At 39.7% G+C, this 20,552-nt stretch overlaps 1 protein-coding gene across 1 annotated transcript in view; it reads right to left on the reverse strand.

Moving 5' to 3' along the window:
* Positions 1 to 20,552, reverse strand: part of WRN (WRN RecQ like helicase) — a 96,877-nt gene that overhangs the window by 51,858 nt on the left and 24,467 nt on the right. The window contains 3 exon segments of the mRNA XM_007447613.1: positions 6,390 to 6,577; positions 14,307 to 14,413; positions 18,823 to 18,905. Coding sequence (XP_007447675.1) covers positions 6,390 to 6,577; positions 14,307 to 14,413; positions 18,823 to 18,905 — 378 coding nt within the window.

The raw sequence follows: 20,552 nt of genomic DNA on the forward strand, positions 1-20,552 counted from the left end.
GGCCGCGGAGCCTGCCCCCCGCAAGGGGAGAGGCCACAACAGTGAGAGGCTCGCGTACCTCAAAAAAAAAAAAAAAAAAAGTCATCTTTCCTTCCAGATAGCTATGTGGGCATGCAGAACAGGGAAGGCATATTTTGAGTCTGTGTATACATTTACAATTTTTCCTTCCCCTAGGGTTAAGGCTCGGGTTAGAGCTATCAGTTCAGCCTTCTGGGCTGAAGTGTTGGGTGGCAAAGGTTTCACTTCTGTGACACTATGAGCGCTCATGATAGCATACCCTGCCCTCCTGACCCCGTCCTTAATAAAGCTACTGCTGTCAGTAAACCATTCTTCCTCAGGGTTTTCTATGGATTGATCTGTTAGATTAAACCTACAGGCATAGATCTGGTCAAGGGTTTCGAGGCAGGAATATATTAGCTCTGGGCTGTCAGCAGGCATTCGTGTAGCTGGATTGAGGGTGCAGCAAGTTTTAAGGGTTACCTCTGGGGAGTCGAGGAACAAAGCCTGGTACTTAGTAAAGCAGCCTCCAGTTAGCCAGTGGTGGCCTTTGATCTCCAGGATCCCTTGTACTTGATGGGAGGTCTGGGCTTACAGTGGCTGTCCAAAGGTAAGCTTGTTGGCTTCTTCCTATAAAGCAGAGGCAGCTACTACCCAAAGGCAGCCAGGCCAACTTCTAGTTGTTGAAAAAATAGCCTATAAGCTGAGGAACTTCTCCAACTTCTGTTATTAGGACCCCCAAGGCTGAACCCTGCTTTTCAGCCACATACAAGATGAATGGCTTTTTTCAACTGGGAAGACCCAGAGCAGGAGCTTTCGTGAGGGCCTGTTTGATACTATTAAAAGTTTTTTTCTGTTCCCCAGTCTAAAGTAAATGGTTCTGTATCTGGGCCTTTAGTAGCTTCACCCAGGGGCTTAGCCATTAGCCCAAATCCTGGGATCCAGATTCTGTAAAATCCTGCCATGCCTAAAAAGGTACAGAGATGTTTTTTTTGTCTTCGGAGCACTTAGGCCTAATATAGCTTGTTTTCTGTCTGAAGACAGTTGTCTACTTCCAAGGTTTATAATGTATTCCAGGTATTTAACTTGTTGCTTGGAGATTTGTGCCTTTTTCTGGGGACCTTGTAACCCCGGGTCCCAGGGAAATTAAGAATTTCAGTGGTGTTCTGATCTGAGGCCTCCATGGAGGGGCTACATGTTAATATATCAACATCTACATACTGTAGAATAGCCCCTTCTTTTAGGTGTATTTCCCTTAGTTCCTTTCCTAGGGCCTGAGCGAACAAGTGTGGGCTGTCCCGAAGCCCCTGAGGCAGTACTGTCCAGGTGTACTGCATCTGGCCCAAGTGGGAGTTAGTCCACTAGAAGGCAAACAGATATTGTGATGAGGGATGAACTAGGATGCAAAAGAAGGCATCCTTGAGGTTGAGCACAGTAAACCATTTAGCATCCTCAGGGACCTGGACTAATACGTTACAAGGATTGGCCATAAGGGGGTGTATACGAACCACAGCATCATTTACTGCTCTGAGGTCATGCACTCTCCTATGTTCTCCATTTGGCTTAACAACTGGCAGAATAGGGGTGTTACATGGAGACTGACAGGGCACCAAGAGGCCATGCTTTAAGAAGTTACCTATGAGGAGTTGTAACCCTTTTTTTGCTTCCAATCTTATGGGGTACTATCTCTTGTTAGGGTAAGTGGCTTCTGGCTTAAAGCTAATTTTTACAGGTTGGGTGTTTCTGGCCCTCCCAGGGACTCCTTTGTCCCAAACTGGTTCACTGGTTGGAGAATATGGCTGGGAACAGCCCCTTGCTCTTCTTGTTGATCTGCCTTAGTCAGGGTCACGATAAGGGGCTGCTTGGGGCCTCCTAACCGTAATATGGCCCCAAGGGAGCCCAGAAGGTCTCTCTCCAGTAGTGGCATAGGACACTTAGGGACAACCAAAAAGGCATGTGAGATCAAACACTGTTCAAATTGCCAAGTGAGAGCCCCAGTGAAGTAATGGGTGCGAGGCTTTCCGTCGACACCAGTCACTGTGCAGCTTTTAGAGGAAAGGGGTCCAGCGTGAGAATCAGGCCAGAGTATGTGGCTCTGATATCAATTTAAAAATTGATCTTCTTACCTGCCACATCAAGAACGACCCAGGGCTCCTTGATGGAAACAGACATCTCATGGGGGAGAGCTGCCAGAATCCCAGGGCCACCTCAGTTGCCCAGCACGGCCATCTCAGGAGTGGGGGCCCCTCTTCCCTGTCGGGGCCAAAGGCAGTCCCATCTCCAATGACCAGTCTGCTTGCAGACTGGGCATGGCCTGGGGGGCTCCTCTGGCATTCACGGGCCCAGGGCCCAGCTGACTTGCATTTGAAGCATTCCCCCTTGTTGGTCTTACCTCCAGACTGATGGCTGAACCTTCTTGGCCTCTTTGGGTTGCCCTGAAGTTGCAAGGTAATTTCAACTTCAGCGGTGTGTCTGACAGCAAGGGCTATCAGCTTACCTTGCTCGAGCCTTGGCCTGCCTCAACTCACGCCAAGTTCTTTCCTCCTCCTCAGTTTGATCTCGATTATTAAATACCCCAAAGGCTACCTCTAGGAGTTTGGGCATAGGGGTTTGTGGGCCTAAGCATAACTTTTGGAGTTTTCACCTAATGTCAGGGGCAGACTGTGTGATAAAATGTTGTCCTAGCAGGGACTGACCCTCGGGAATGGAGGGGTCTATGTTAGTAAATTTTTTAAAACCCTCCACAAGCCGTCCCTGAAAGAAGGCTGGGTTTTCTTCTTTATCTTGGGTCACTTCCATGACCTTTTCATAGTTGACTGGTTTTCTAATGCATTTTCTCATTCCTTCTAACAGGCATTGAACCACGTGGTTCCTGGCCCTTGTTCCCGCCAGGGACTTATAATCCCAAGGGGGATCCTGATTTGGGATTGTGTCCCCACCCATATCATAAATGTTGGGTTGGTCCCTGGAGAGCTGGTCAGCGTGCCCCTGGGCTGCTGTCCAAATCCTTTGCTTCTTTCTCCTCATGGGTACAGCAGGTAGATAGTACTATTTGGACATCCTTCCAGGTTAAATCAAAGGCCAGGGTTAGGGCCTGAAATCCTTCAATAAATCTACTAGGGTCTTCAGAAAATTGGCCCAGGCTTTGTTTGCACTGGGCTAAATTGGTTAGGAAGAAGGGCACGTGTACTCTGATTGTGCCTTCGCCATTTGCCACTTGCCCAAGAGGGCATATTCTCCCTGATCCTCGGTGATAGGAAGTCCCACTATGGGTTACCCCTGTGGGACTAGATTTTTCATCCTGGGGTACCAGTGTGTATAGAGGGTATGCATAGGGAGGCAAGGTGTAGGATTGGCCAGGGGGATCCCGAGAAGCAGGGGTACTTGCAGGAGTCGGAGAGGCTCAGTTTCTCTCCTGAGAGTTTGGGGGAGTTAAATGAGGACCGTCTAGAATGTCGAGAGAATTCTCTGATTCTCCAGGCCTCTGATTACCAGAGCTGCATAGAGCAGGATTCTGGTAAAGGGACATGAAGGCCTGGACATAGGGAAACTCGGTCCATTTTCCCAACCTACGGCAATAAAGATGCAGTTGCAAGATGGTTTTATAATTTAGAGACCCATTTTGGGGCCATGTTTCTCCATCCCCCAACATATAAAGGCCAGGCAGTCTTATAGTAAAACTTAAGCTTTTTTTTTCTTAGCCCGTCTCATTTTAAAAGCTTCCAGTTCTTAAGGACACATCCCAGAGGTGTTTCTTCTGGCTTAGAAGGGGATCCTCCCATGTTGAGCAACCTGCAACCAAGGACGAAGAGGCTCACCTAGGAACGGAATCCAGTGTCCTGGAAACATTTACCAGGAGGCTTTAATTTGGAAGGAGTCCGGAGTGTCCCCTAGATCCCCATCGACCCTGAATCAGACGTCTCTGGTTGAACTTAGTTCCTTGCACAGAGAAAAATGTTGCAGTTGCCAGGGATTCCTTGGGGAGGATATTTTGATTATATAGTCATTGTCCTATGACTATATAATAAGAGACTATTTTTCTTACACTGGGGTGTATCCCCTGGGACCAGGAGTCTAAAAGATTCAGAACACGGCTGCATGGACTCAAACAGCCCAAAAGGCTGGTGTGGAAGAACACATGGGTGAACTCACAGAGTGAGCTGCACCCAATAGGGGTGGCTTAGATCACTTGCATGGGGGCAGTCTTCCAGGTTGTCTCTGGCCAGTCATCTTGCTTTTGCCCATATCTGTCCTGACTCAGGGTCCTTCTTGGGGCATCACACGCATCTCTCAGTCTAGATGGATTCCAGCGCAAAGGTTTCTGGGAGGTTGGCAGGACATATTATGGGCTGGCATCTCCTCCCTCCTTTGGCCCCTCCCCTAGAGTTATGTCATCCCGAATTCCTTAGGGGATGACTGAGGACTTTCTCTGCACATGTGTCAGGCTGAGAAATCCCCTTGACCACAGAATGAGGAAATTGTGGTCTCAGGGCCCAATGCTCCTCCTGGCATCTTATCTCAAAGTGTCAGCAGGAGAATGGCTGCAGCTGCTCAGCCTGGAGCCCATCTATCTCCTACCTCACTATTACAGAAGGATTCATTACTTTGCCAAGAGGTTTACTAAAGACTGTTATTTCCTCATAACAATTTCCTGAGGGGGAAAAAAATCTATCATCATTTAACCATTAAATTAGATAGGTGAGAGGGGTTGATCTAATTTAAATGCACCATGCATATAGAAAACAAAAGTTTAAGAAAACAGAGTTTAAGAAACATGTTAGCTCAATGAAGAGAAAAAATGTGAATACTGATAAACAAATGGCAGAATTAAATGAAAGGAAGAAAATGAAAATAAAAGGTAATACTTTGAAGTCTTAATTTACCCTCCATCTCAGTGCTCATTAAGAGGTAAATTTCTATTTGCCCAAGATCTGCAGAGAGCATTCTGACTCTGAATGGTTCCCTGCTACCACAACTCTTCTTGGAGGATTGAAAATGGGTACAAAATCTTTCCAGATTTGCTTTTAGAAAAACCAGTCACATTCAATATCAAAATCTTTGGATGGTCTTGGATGTTAGCCAAAGAGTCTGGCCTTTAGTCCACAGGAAAGGAACACCATGACCCAGGGATATGCTTTCAGATGATAAATCTGAAAATCAGGGAGCCCTAAGGAACAAGGACGTCTGTTAGGAGAGACTATAACAGTCTGAGCTAAAAAGTAATAAAAACCTCAGTTAGCAGAATTAACATCAAAGATAGTGAGAAGAAATTATTTACATAAGATATCATAAGAGGACAATATAATCACAATGTCAGGAAAAAAAAAAAAAAAGGAGAGGGTTAGGGGGAAATGCCATATACGAGATTGAGAATACTACGGACTGAAAAGGATCAAACATTAGGTAAGTAAATAAGGATCTGACTGTGGATACTCTAACCTAAAATAAACAGTCTTCTTCAAGAGAAAGTTTTACCTTTAGGACAGAAAGAAAGTGAAGTATGATGTGTATTCACTTTGGAGAGATCCCTAGAGCAGGCAGAACACCCAGAGTATATTCATTACATTCTTGCTTTAATCTGAATACAGGACAGTCAAGCCAAGAGTGAACTCTACATTTAACTTCATCCTCAAGGACCCCAAGAGTTACCATAGGGTTTCCTTACCTAGGGTCAATCTTCTTTTTACCCCTTTCTGAAAAGAAAAACACTAATGATATTCTTTAAACCCTATTTTCCTATTTGTTTTCTGTTTATATTGGTAGGACAAACATTATTTCCATCTACTCTGACTTAAAAACACATTTCATAACACAAAAGTTATAAGCTTTTCACTGAGAAAACAAATCAGGGAATAAGGCTCAGGGAAGCTTTCTCAGCACACATACAAAATGCCTCCAAGCAAAATAAAGAGGAAGAAGAGCTAGTGACAGTTTCTTCATCAGTAAAATGAAAATAATATGTAGCTTACTGAAGAGTTATAAGGATCAAACTAGATCACTTATATGAAGCACCTACGATAGTGCTTGGCACATGATATGGGCTCAAAAAGTATTTACTATTAAGATGACTTTTTTAATTCCTTAATACTCAAGTTAAGTCATATAACTAGTGAACTAGGCAGAATTCAAAGACTCATTTGTTTTTGTTGTTTGTCAATTATTAAGTGTATGTCCCCTTCAAGTAACAGTATGGAGCATAAAAATATTAGAAGAATTAGTTTCTACCTTCCTCAGTCACTGATTATATAACATCACACTTGACTTGAACCAAAGCTAAGCAGAATTTGAAATATGTTAAATATACATTAGAAGGAAATAACTTTAAAAAATAAAATACATTTTTTAAAAAGAAGAAAACAGTTACTAAAATTCATCAACCATGAAATTTTCACCTTGTCTTCTGGACAAGAAATTGCTTCAGATCCTGAAGGATGTTTCCTGTTTTTCGTCCAACTTCTAAATACAAGTTTGGTCGATCAAAACCAGTACAGGTAATGTGAGGATCCATCAGTTTTAAGCAACGTACAATGTCTTCTCGGATTGAAGAACTTGCAGTAGCAGTCAGTGCAACAATTGGAACCTGAAATAAGTGAAAGTGATTTTTAACCAAGGGAAGAGCTCAATAATTCCCAACATCTACTGCCTCTTAGAAAGAGACTGGAAGACAATTACAGGAGCAAAAGAGGAACAGGATTAAAAATGCAACTTTAAAATTATTCTCTTTCAAAGAAGAGAAGAACACTTCCTTCATACTTGTTTCTCAGCCTTCTGAGAAATCATTCAAATAAAACACTAAATTCGTAAGATTTCTAAATACAATCTACCTTATTAAATTAAGTCCATTTATTAACTATCTACCTCTCCATTTATTATTTTTACGTTTATAATAGTGCTGGTACAAAGAGGGGTATGTTATGTCTTATTTTTCATTAATCTATCATTCACAAATTATAAACCCTTCATTCACTGAAAATCTACCTATACAAAGCCCAAGTCTTTTTTGTCTCCTATATTAAATATATTGATCGATGGCTTTTCAGATCTATTGTAAAAGAAAAGCTCTGAGTGATCTGGATAACCTCTCACCAGTTTTAGTGGGTTAATCGTGGCATACTATGTAAAAGAAAAAAAGAGAGAGTGAAACATCTATTATTAACTGATTCCTTGAGCAACCGAGTCATGTTCTATTTTCAATCTAGAGAAGACTTCTTGACTGCCTCAGCAGCCAAAGCAGGAGGCACAGCAGGTACCAGGAAAAACATGAGTATGTGATCTTTCAGAAATTCTAAAGTGGGATAACACACCTCCCATGAAACTAGATTTAATATTTCTGTCACTATTATCATAGGGAGTTCTAATCAACTATGCTATTATTTCATAATCAGAAAAATTGTTCCTATATCATTAGCTGCTCAATATCCAAGATTACAACTTTCTTAATACTCTTTTTAGCTTATTACAAATACAGTAAATAATATCCTCATAACATAGCTCTTCAGATACAATACATCTACCTCACAAATCAGTTTAAGCAATTATCGTACATACATGAAAATTTAAGTGCAATTTGTAAAATAGCAATTACAGAATTTGAAAAACAAGATACAATTTATTAAAAACAATTTTTACAATCAATATAGCTTTGCTGAATTAAAAATTATCTCAAAGCTCATGTAAAAAAAATCAATTAAGTTTGGGAGTAATTTTTAAATGGGAAAAAATTATATCAAAATCAATGTGACCGGGCTTCCCCGGTGGCGCAGGGGTTGAGAGTCCGCCTGCAGATGCAGGGGACGCGGGTCCGTGCCCCGGTCCGGGAAGATCCCACGTGCCGCAGAGCAGCTGGGCCCGTGAGCCATGGCCGCTGAGCCTGCGCGTCCGGAGCCTGTGCTCCGCAACGGGAGAGGCCACAACAGTGAGAGGCCCACGTATCGCAAAAAAAAAAAAAAAAAATCAATGTGACCAGGTAATTGGCATTTTTGTATTCTCTATCCTTAAATTCTGTGAAATTATTTTTAAAATACCCCAAATTAACTTAATTGATTTTTGGCTTACAATCAGACTGTTCTCTGAATTTAGAGAGTGTCTGCCTAACAACTTACATATGAATATGCCAATTTATAAAGAAGTTAGTTTCTCTAATCGAGGCTTAATATATATGTATATACCTGTTTTATGTCTTTATAGCAAATAAAAATATCTATAGCAAATATATGGCTGAGAATAAGGAAAGTTTAAACACTGAAGTTCTTAGGACATGCATATTCTCACCCTCACAACAACAAAGAGTTCCATCAATGTAAGTGCGTTATTCAAACAATTTACAAATGCACTAAAAAATGCTTGTTGTTTAACTGCATATACACATAAAGACAGAAGTTTTCAGGATAGAGACTATAAGAAAAGAGGGCCTGGTTTGTTTCTAAACAATATAATGTATGAGTGGACGAGCAATGCTTTTGTGAAAAGGAAATAAGCACGAACCACAACACATTTTGAAGAAGTTAGTAGAAAAATCTGGCAAAAAGCAGCACAGTGGTGTAAAAATCTCGTTTAGAATCAATTGTCTGAGTTCAAAGCCTACCTTTGCCACTAACTAGATGTGAGATTTTGAGCTGTTTATCTTTTTTACACATATATATTTTTTTGGCCATGCCACACAGCTTGCAGGATCTTAGTTCCCTGACCAGGGATCGAACCCACGCCCCCTTCGGTGGAAGCGCAGAGTCCTAACCAGTAGACTGCCAGGGAAGTCCCTTGAGCTGTTTATTTCACCCTCTGAACTTTGGTATCCTCATCTATAAGATGGTTGTAATAACAGCAACAACCTCATAAAGTCACTGTGAAGACCAAATGGGATAAAAGGTCTAGTGTGCTGAACACAAAGGTCTAGTGTCTAGTAAGCACTCAAGAAGTGTCAGCTATCACTGATATTACTGCAACAACTGAAAAGAATTCTACAAAAGAACTGCAGAGACATGGCCACTACTCCCAGACTTGCCACTGACTTTGGAAAGGGCTAGCTAACTTCTCTTGGCCTCAGTTTTTTCATCAAAATATGAGATGGAGAGGGCTACGGGATGTTAACCTCTCTTCTAATTTAAAAATTCTCACTTTGGGGGCTTCCCTGGTGGCGCAGTGCTTGAGAGTCCGCCTGCCGATGCAGGAGACGCGGGTTCGTGCCCCGTTTCGGGAGGATCCCACATGCCGCGGAGCGGCTGGGCCCGTGAGCCATGGCCACTGAGCCTGCGCGTCCGGAGCCTGTGCTCCGCAAATGGGAGAGGCCACAACAGTGAGAGGCCCGCATAACGCAAGAAAAAAAAAAAAAAAAAAAAAAAAAAATTCTCACTTTGCCACTAGAAACTCCTTATTCTAGTGACCTGCTAACAGGAAAAATCAATATAAATTCCCTCTTTTGCCAATGTTCTAGAAAGTCACAGTTAAGAATGTTGCTTCCACAACTTAGAAAATAGAATAAAGTAATGGAATGTATTAAACTTAATGGAACAATATTTACTTTTACTTTAGAAATGAACAGAATATTCTCCCTTAGAATCTTTGGTGCTTAAAAGTTATAAACTACAGTGAAGTGTACAAATAGCACACAGGCTGGTTAGGAGAAAGGTGTCCATACAGCCTGGTTTGCTGGGATACTCTCAGTTTATCCTGTCATCACAGCATAGTTATTAATAACTTGAACCTTTTAATTTTCAAAAGCAAACTGGTGTGGGTGATAAATTACCCTGTCACTCAGTTATATCAAGTTCTTAACTCATGAAACTTGTTCTTTCAGTTGGCAAATCTTGGTTTCTTTGGTAATAAGTACCAAGTCTTGTTAAAACAAGCAACAAAATGTAAATTAACCTTGTGACTATAAATTTAGGAATGCCTTAGACATATACTTCAATGGTGTCACATCTACAAATTCCAAGGACTATATCTGCTTCTAAATTTGGGTGGTACAGTTAATCGATGTACTCTATAATATCATGCTTCATTCATTCATTCATTCATTCACTAACTCCAGATATTTCCTGAGTGTCTACTATGTGCTGATCTTTGTGAAAGGGCTGGGGAGAAAGTAATGGGAAGATCCAACATGTCTCACATTTCTCACAGTCCTCTTATTTGAATTTCAGACTTTTGAGGCTGATGTAAAGCTTTCTACCTGGCTGCTCTTTCTTGAGACTCATTTTGTCAGATTCTCTCCAAATGGGAATCTTTATGCACAATGAGTTAATGATTTTTTGCTATTTTTGAACATACTGAAATAATATGGTGTGAAGCACTGTGGGTTTACGCCAGTTGTCCCAGGGTGATTGTGATTAGAAGAAAAAAAGCACTGAGAACAGTGAGGAAAATGAGACTCCTACAACCACCAGGTGGCATTTCTCATCACTTAGCTAATAAAGAGAATTCATGAAAACACTAGGGGAAAAAGGTTTTCTCAGCCGTTGCTTGACGAACAACCTGTGCTACAGTGAATCATCCCAAGAAATGAAAAGAATCTAATGGAGTCCACAGCCTGACATAATAAAAGACTTAATTCAACACTGAAAAGTGTTTCAGAACTGCATAAAATATTTAAAACTCCTCTAACACAATCCTTCTAGAATCAAAGGCCCAGGAAAGGATTAAAGAAAGCAATCTTGGGCTTCCCTGGTGGCGCAGTGCTTGAGAGTCCGCCTGCCGATGCAGGGGACGCGGGTTCGTGCCCCGGTCCGGGAGGATCCCGCGTGCCGCGGAGCGGCTGGGCCCGTGGGCCGTGGCCGCTGAGCCTGCGCGTCCGGAGCCTGTGCTCCGCAAATGGGAGAGGCCACAACAGTGAGAGGCCCGCATAACGCAAGAAAAAAAAAAAAAAAAAAAAAAAAAATTTCCACTTTTCCCCTAAAAACTTCTTTTTTTCGTGAGGCCCGCATAACGCAAGGAAAAAAAAAAAAAAAAAAAAAAAAAGAAAGCAATCTTCCTTCCTAGTTTAAGCTTACTTTAAACCGTTCTAAATTAATAGAAAGCAGTCCTCAAGGAACCTGAGCCTAGTGACTTTCACCATGCAAATATCTTCTTTCTCTATACAGGTACTATTAACACTATTATCTTTCTATATTATTCAGACTGTTTCATACACTATTTATTGTTTGGTACTATTGCTTCTACTTTTATAGGTGAATGAATCTAAACTCCTTTACTGGACTATGTGCTACTTTAGGGCAGAAACTATTTTAAACTTCTTTCGAGTCATTTGCTTTAGAAACCAGCATAGTGTCCTACTGTGGAGCACTGCCCGGCCCTACCACTCACTGCCTGTGTGGGAAAGTTACTTCTCACATTCTCAGCTTTCTCATTGAAATTCATTTATTCATTTACCCCATTACTTATGGAACACGCACTATGTGCCAGGTACTGTTGTAGATTTAATAAACCAAATCAGCAAAAACCTTGCCCACAAAGAATATTCTAGGGGGGGACCCACAGGCAATAGATAAAGTGTATTATTAATACGTTAAGTTAAACAGTGATAAGTGCTATTTTAAAAACAGGAAAGGAATATGAGGAAAGCTGACAGCTGGGAGAGAGAGGTTAATTTGAAATTTTGAATATGGTGGCCCAGGAGGCCTAAAAAAAAGCTAGTATTTCAGCAGACTTGAGAAAAGTGAGGGATACACCATGTGAACTACCCAGGGGAAAATTATTCAGGGAGAGGGAAAAGTGGGAACAAAGCCCTAAGGTAGGAGCACGGTTGGCACCTTTGAAGAATATCAATGAAAACAAACAGTACGGCTAGAAGCCAGTGAATGAGGAGACAAGTAGCAGAGGATGAGGTCAAAGAGAAAATAAAGGCCAGATCATTTAAGATACGTAGTGTTTGTCTTTATTTAGAGTGAAATGGTCTGCAACCGGAGGGTTCTGAGCAGAAGACATGATCTGTCTGACTTAACATTTTCGAAATATCACTCTGGATGCTGTATTGAAATAGACTAAGGAGGGTAAGAGTGAAAACAGACCAACCAGGAGACTGCTGTAATAGCCAGGTGAAAGGAGACGGTGGCTTGTACCAGGGTGGTAGTAGAGATCAAGAGAGAAGTGATCAGATTCTATACATATTCTGAAGACCTCATGAGATTTCTTTACTGTTTAAATGTGGGGTAGACTGTAAGAGAAAAAGAAGGGTGGAAGAAAATTCCAAAAATCTTGGCCTGAGCACCAGAAGGATGCAGCTGCTACTAAATGAGATGGGGGAGATTGAGGGAAGAGCTGTTCTGGGGTGGAGAGAATATCAGGAAGTTAAGAATAGGTTACGTTTCAGATGCCTGTCAGGCATCGAAGTAGACAGACGCTCAATAGGCAGCTAACGTTTATGTAAGTGTGTGCGTGTGTGTGTGTGTGTGTGTGTGTGTGTGTGTGTATACATATATTAATCCATAAAACGATTAAAATAAAAAATAGTAATAATAACAGCAAATGCTAAAAAGGAGGGAGAGAAACTGAACCACTCATACATTGCTGGTATCAATTCAGGGTGAGGATAAAAATTTGGGAGTTGTCAGCATACAGATTTTAGTTAAAACCATATGTTGGTTGAAATGACCAAGGAAGTAAGTACAGAGAGGAAAGAGAACAGGTCCAAAGACTAAGGTTTTAGGCATGCCAATGTTAAAAAGGGCAGGGAGACGAAAAGAAATAAGCAGAGGAAACTGAGAAAGAAGAGATAATAAGAAAGGAAGAGAACCAGGGAGTGTGCTATCCTACTGGTATGAGAAGAACTGTTTCAAGAGGAAGGTAATGAAACTAGTGGGCAGTGGGGAGGGGCAACACAAGGGTAGGGGAGTGGGAGGTACAAACTACTGGGTGTAAGACAGGCTCAAGGATGTATTGTACAACACAGGGAATAGAGCCAATATTTTGTAATAACTGTAAATAGAATGTAACCTTTAAAAATTATATTAAAAAAAATTTTTTAAAAAGAAGAAAGTAATGAAGATATTTATGTTGCTGGATTGTTATGAGGGTTAACCAAGATAAAAACATTGACCCGGGCTTCCCTGGTGGCGCAGTGGTTAAGAGTCCGCCTGCCGATGCAGGGGACACAGGTTCGTGCCCTGGTCCGGGAAGATCCCACATGCCGTGGAGCAGCTGGGCCCGTGAGCCATGGCCACTGAGCCTGCACATCCGGAGCCTGTGCTCCACAACGGGAGAGGCCACAACAGTGAGAGGCCCGCGTACCGCAAAAAAAAAAACAAAAAAACAAAAAAACAACACTGACCCAAGGCCAGTCCCGTAGTTGGAGATCAATTCACATTACTTTGATTCTCTTCCAATATATCCTTGCTAAGTGTTACATTCAAGTTTTTTGTTCATTTGTTTTGTTTTATTGTAATGTCTGCTCCAATCAAATCTTTATGAGAAGAGCTAACAAAAAAGAAACTATATTTAAGATAGCTCTCAATAAGCATGCTTAATATGAGGTTGAACTACATAATCTATCAAAAGAATAACAAATAATTTCCAATACTTTTTTTTTTTTTGGTTTACTCACATAAGCCAGTTCCAATAGGTGACAAACCATACAATTCAATTTATTTAACATTGTTGAAATAACAAAATTATACAAATGGAGACCAGATTAGTGGTCACCACGGGTTAGGGTTAGGGGTGATGAGAATGGTGGGTATGCCTGTAAAAGGACGGCTCCAGGGAGCCTATGGTAATGGAATAGTTCTGTATCTTGATTGCAATGGAAGTTATACAAACATACATATGAGATAAAGCTGTATAGGACAATATACATACATACCCATACACACTTATAAAACTAGCGAACTAAGAATAAACTGTAGCAATGTCATATACCTACTTGATACTATACTACAGTTATTCAAGATATTACCACTGGGGAAACAGTACATAGAACATCCCTGTACATTTTTTTTTTACAATTGCCTGTGAATCCATAATTTTTCAAAATAAAAAATAAAATGGTTGCCAATATTTTAAGTTTTTAAGCTCTTTGTATAAAATATGCCATTCATATAGAACACTCATGTAAAACTTTCCTGTTCTTTATAATTAGGAAAGAAAGTGTGAGAACCAGAAAAAGTTTGCCAAGTCCTGCTCTATAGTATTCCTCAATAAATTACATGCCAAGCTTAGAAGGAAGTCAAGGTTAGAATTTTTAAAAAAAATCTTTCCCCTGCTAACATCATCCATTTGCCCTTTCATAGAGGAATCTTCAGCTTTTTGGCCATTCCCCAATCCTGGACTCTCCCTTGGTAAGAAAGTCATTTCAAGACATTGCACTTGGCAAAGCTTACCGATGGGAGTACTGCCTTTATGGAGCCCAAAGTTCTGAATGAACTTCTAAAATCATGTCCCCACTCAGAAATACAGTGAGCCTCATCCACAGCAATAAGTGTGATACCTATAAAAAAAGAAAAATATGTAAATGGAGAAAATAAAGTTCAAAAAAGTAATAAATGCATGTAAATTGTTACCACCATCTTCATTAGAATATATAAATATTATAGAAAGTAGTATAAATAATTCAAATCAAAGTATTTGGTTCATATAAAAATATAAGCATAAATAACATCAGATAACACCAAAAATCATTATTGAAAATAGGCAAAGGGAGATATATGGATAAAAGGCATATGCATAAAGAGAGAAATATATATTTTTCAAACAACATATTTACTGAATTTTAAATTTCATCATTATTCCTCAGAGAAATTAGTTACTTACTATTACTTTGTCCTCAAAGCTATCACTCATTTGCAACGATAATGCCCTAAAAAAAAGAGCTGTTCTCTTTCTCTTTGGTAATACTTTCCATTTTATCTCATGGATTAACTATCAAAAGAGATAGAGAGGCTTCCCTGCTGGCTCAGTAGTTAAGAATCCTCCTGACAACACAGAGGACACGGGTTCGAGCTCTGGTCTGGGAAGATTCCATATTCCGTGGAGCAACTAAGCCTGTACACCACAACTACTGAGCCTGCACTCTAGAGCCTCTGAGCCACAACTACAACTACTGAGCCCACGTGCCACAACTACTGAAGCCCGCGCACCTAGAGCCCGTGCTCCGCAACAAGAAGCCACTGCAATGAGAAGCCCGCGAACCGCAACAAAGAGTAGCCCCTGCTCACCACAACTAGAGAAAGCCCGTGCGCAGCAACGAAGACCCAACGCAGCCAAAAATAAAATAAATAAGTAAATACAGTACAAACAACCAAAAAAAGAGAGATAGAAAGACTCAGCGTATTTCATACTAAGATTAAATGCATCACTGTCTGTGACTGATCACATATTACACTGCAGAGTTCCTCTGTAATGCCAGTTCTGGAAGACGGATGACATCCACGTTTTCTAATATAAAATGGTAAGGGAAGAACTAAATCTCATTATGTACAAAGTAGGTAAGAAGGAATGTACTTTGTTCTCTTCCCCTAGCAACGCCTCTACTCTGCCCTCACACCACACACCCACACTGAAACAGAATCAACAGTGTGTAGTAATGCATTTCAGAAAAGGGCTTTATTTTATAATCATTCACTAAAACGTCTTCAGATATTTCAAAGTAGTGACAGTAGTGCTTTTGCCCTCGATCACCAAATTAATACTTAAGACAAAAATAATATTTCCCTTCAATGGGGATGATCACTACTTGATGCTTATCTGAGAATTTATAATATTTTGCCACTAGTGAGATGATTAAAAACATGTGCTCTAGAGTCAGACTACCTAGATGCATGACCTGGCTTACTATTTATATTACCTTAAGCATGTTACTTAAGCTTTCAAGTGTCAGTTTCCCACAAGTATAAGGTAGGTAATAAAAGTACCTAACATTTTTTAGTTATTCTGAAGATTAAATTAGATCATTCACAGAAAATGCTAAGATAGGGGCTGGCATAAAAGACAGCTCAATAAAAAAAAAATAAGCTATTATTATTATAGTTATTAAATTCCCACTATGTTCCAAACACTCTTCTAGATATAACATGATTAGTAAAATGCAATCCATGATTTTGAGGAGCTCACAATTCTAAAAGAGGAGGCAGACAGACAAGCAAATAATTACAATTCATTGAGATTACCAAGTACAATGAGTTGGAGAAGAAAAAGAAAGAAAGAAAGAAAAAAAAGAAACCTACTAAATATGAACAAATACAGGTTGATCACATCAAATTTCTATTTCCTGAGTGGCTGGGGCAAATTCAATGTTACCACTATACTTATTTGGGTTTAGAAACTACATGACCCAGATTTTAAATTAAATAAATTAAAACAAAGATGACAGCTCCTCCTTTATTTTAAAACCTTCCTTATAATTATAGGTTTGACTAACTAGCTTATTTTAATAAGAATTTTTATTTATTTATCTATTTTTATTATTTTATGTATTTATTTATTTTTGGCTGCATTGGGTCTTCGTTGCTGCATGTGGGCTTTCTCTAGTTGCAGCGAGCGGGGGCTACTCTTAGTTGCGGTGCGCGGGCTTCTCATTGCGGTGGCTTCTCCTGTTGTGGAGCACGGGCTCTAGGCATGCGGGCTTCAGTAGTTATGGCACATGCATTCAGAGTTGTGGCTCGCGGGCTCTAGAGTGCAGGCTCAGTAGTTGTGGCACATGGGCTTAGTTGCTCTGTGGCATGTGGGATCTTCCTGGACCAGGGCTCGAACTTGTGTCCCCTGAATTGGCAGGCGGATTCTTAACCACTGCGCCACCAGGGAAGTCCAACTAACTAGCTTTTAATGGAGTTAAACTTTGCCCTTCACAAGCAGCTGAGGCAAGCTTCTGCCAACTTCCACATTAAATGTGCAAGTCCAAGTGTCTGCCCAGGTTCAGGACATATTTCATTTTGGCACACCTGTCATTCAAGCCTACTTCCAAAGTTACAAGACAATTACAGGTGTGTTTGCTTTTAAGGTGTCTCTATGTAAAATTCTGTTAGCTGCTTCTGTTATAAACCCATATTACTTAAATAATAACACATCATTAAAAATCATAAATCTGAATAGCTAAATGTCAAACTACTGTACAAATAAAATTCTGAGTATATTCCCTGCTGCAAGCGTTTTACAAACTCCTGTAAATAAAAGTTAAATAAAAGTATTTCAGAAAAAATTTATTCTATTTTGTTCAACATTGACAGTCAACCAAAAAGAGCATTTTCATCCATTTTATGCAGAGTACGCAGCTCTAATAACTGCAGTGTTCATAATTTAATCCTTTAGAAAAAAATTAAAATAGAGAAATAGAACTACCTGTCAAAAGGATCTAAGTAAATACTGGATTAACTCCACCACAGAAACAAAACAAATACTAAAATGGAGCAAAACATATTCAGACCACTATGGACATAGACCCTAACTTTTGCAGTAAAACCACGGAATTTATATATCTAGGGTTGTTGGGTTTAATCTAAAGTGAAATATTCATAAGAACTTCATACAACCTAATAGGACACACATCAAATTTGTTTTCCATTTAAGGCAAAAATATAACATGGCAATAGGGGAGTTTAACAGCTGATGGATGCAATTTTTGATAATATATTTAATCAAATGCTAATTTCTGCCCTCATTCTTTTGTTGATATTTAACACATATTAAAAGGTAAGTATTTGTTTTCACTATATTGTTAGAACAACTGTTAAATGCTTTCCTAGAGTTATATGCAAGTAACCATTAAATGAGACACTGCAATGTTAAAAAACTACCTGTTAGGAATTATTTTAATAGATAATTATAAAATGAGATCATATTACATTAGAAAGCTAAGATTGTTTGGTTTAGCTGAATGTTTGAAATATGTGCAATTACAATAGAAGCTGTGACTGCCAACTCCTGGATAGCTGAGCCTAACCATCAAGAAGCAAAAAACCGGGCTTCCCTGGTGGCGCAGTGGTTGAGAGTGCGCCTGCCGATGCAGGGGATGCGGGTTCGTGCCCCGGTCTGGGAAGATCCCACATGCCGTGGAGCGGCTAGGCCCGTGAGCCATGGCCGCTGAGCCTGCGCCCCGCAACGGGAGAGGCCACAACAGTGAGAGGCCCGTGTAACGCAAAAAAAAAACAAAAAACAAAAGAAGCGAAAAACTGACAGAAATGTTTTAATCACAAAAGAAAAAAAATGATACCAGCTTTTAACTAATTCTATATTTACATTTTCTAGGACACAGGCTCTGACTATCTAATTTTTTTAATTAATCATACTTACTGAGAGCAAATAATCAAAGGTACTGTGGTTTCCAACATGACTACACATCAGAATCACCTGTGAAAAAAACTACAGATGCCACAGCCTCGAGCCAGGTGCATTAAATCACAATTTTCAAGGTTTGAGGATCTGACATTTTTCTAAAGTTTGAAAGGTGATTCTCATGAACAACAAGGGTACAGAACCACTACACTGACTTAATTTAGATTCAGAATATGAAAAAGAGGAAATTATAATTTCACAGAATCTAAGATTCAATATGTATTCAACAATACATTTAAATGCCTACTATGTGCCAGGCACTGCACTCGGGAAATATAAAGAAATAACAATGGCATTTTTCCTTGAAAAGTTTACAGTCTAGCAGAAGAAAACAGATATATAGACAGGTAATTACAATGCAGGAGCCTAATTTCTACGGCAGAGGGAATTATAGGATACTTTGGGATAGGACAGGAGAGAGACCACGTTGAAGAGGCAGAAATTTCCTGGAGGAGATAAGGTTTGAAATAAACTTTAAGAGAAGTAAAATCCGGTATCCATTCATAAGCTTAACTTTAAAGAATATCTCAATTTAATAAATACTTATAAAGATTCTATCATACCACTTACCAATATTAGCCTGCAGTTGCTGGAGTAGGTCCAAGTTACTTGAACAGAATTCTGGAGTTATGTACACAATCCGGTATTTGCCTCTGTAAAAACAAACAAAGAAACAGGAAAGGAAATATAAAAACAATCACCCAATGAATACAACTGAAAACCATAACACCTGATAATTTTTTAAATAGTATATTACGCCACTTATTAAAAACAAAATGAATGTTATATGTGTGTAGAGATGCACATATTCTGGTTCTTTGATTTCACTTCAATGCATCAAAACAAACGTTGGCAATACCAGCCAGGAAGTACTCAGCATAAGGTGCCATTAGAAGCCAGATTCTGATTTCCAGCAGTCTAGCCCCAAAACTACAGTGGCTTGAGTTAAATGATCAAGCCTAGAGTAAACCTTTTTTATGTGTTAGCAATCCACCTATTATCCTACCCTTGACCCCCATCTCCATGATTAAATCCATAGCACCCAGGTTTCTCCTGTGTACTCTGCTGTCTTGCCTACATCTTCTCGGGCCAGGGGCAGACAGCATATGAAAGTCAAGTCAGTTAATCTCTGTCCTAGAATTTGGGGGTCTAACCAAGAAACAACCAGTCAGTCTCCAAGTGTCAAGACCTGAACGTGTTAAAAAAAACAAAAAGAAGCTGCAGAGCAATCTATTTTGTGACTAGAAAAGCAGAGAATGCTCACCTCCTCAGAGAGAAGAATGAGGAATACACACAGAGGCTATGGATAAAAGGAAAGCCCTACTGTATTTTTAATACCCATTCCAGTCTCTTCCTGAGGGCTGGCGAATTTCTTTTCAGAGGGATCCACAAGACATTCCTGTATCCTTAATATAAAATTCAGTATTTGCTTAAGTTAGTGTGACTGATTTCTATTCTGGGCAGATAGAATCCTAATTAAGACAATGTCTGCAATAAAGGTTAGGGCTAGGGCAAAATATGTATAGAGTCTCTTTTCCATTCTACCAAATGAAGACATAGACCAAATTAAATAAAATGAAACAATGTTCTATATGAAAAGACTATGAAATATTTAATCTACTGTGTGCTAGGCAGGGTGCTTTCACTAGGAATTGGAACAAAACAATTAAGAACAGAAAAGATACACTTTTAATCTCATGAAATTAACTCAGTCTAGTTAACACAGGAAATCGTATAAATAATTAGTTCTGACGCCAGTCTATTCAGGTTTGAATCTCAGTTCTACCTCTTACAAGCTAAGTGATCTTAGACAAGTACTTAACTTCGCTGTGCCTCAGTTTCTTCAGTGTGCCTCAGTTTCTTCAGTGTAAAACAGTAATACGAATTATAAAGACAGCTAATTCTTAGATATCTAGATTCAAGGTAAACCCAATCAAATCCCAGCTGGCATTTTAGTTGAAAAGGTGATATTGAAATACTTATGGAAATACAAAGGACCCAGAATAGACCAAAAACAAAAAAAAATTTTTGAAAGAACAAACGTGGAAGACTTGTACTACCTATTACAAGGCTTATTACAAAGCTATAGTACTCAAGACACCAATCCAGGCAGACAGATTGATAGAACAGAAAATAAAGAATGTAGCAATAAACCCACATATATTTAGTCAATTTATTTTTCACAAAGGTGCAAAAGAAATACAGTGCAGAAAGGATAGTCTTTTCAACAAATGGAGCTGGAAGAAATGGATATGCCTATGCAAAAAAAAAAAAAAAAAAAAAAAAAAATTTAAAAAAAA

This window comes from Lipotes vexillifer, unplaced genomic scaffold (genome assembly GCF_000442215.2).
Source record: "Lipotes vexillifer unplaced genomic scaffold, Lipotes_vexillifer_v1.1 scaffold1318, whole genome shotgun sequence".
Classification (NCBI taxonomy): domain Eukaryota; kingdom Metazoa; phylum Chordata; class Mammalia; order Artiodactyla; family Lipotidae; genus Lipotes; species Lipotes vexillifer.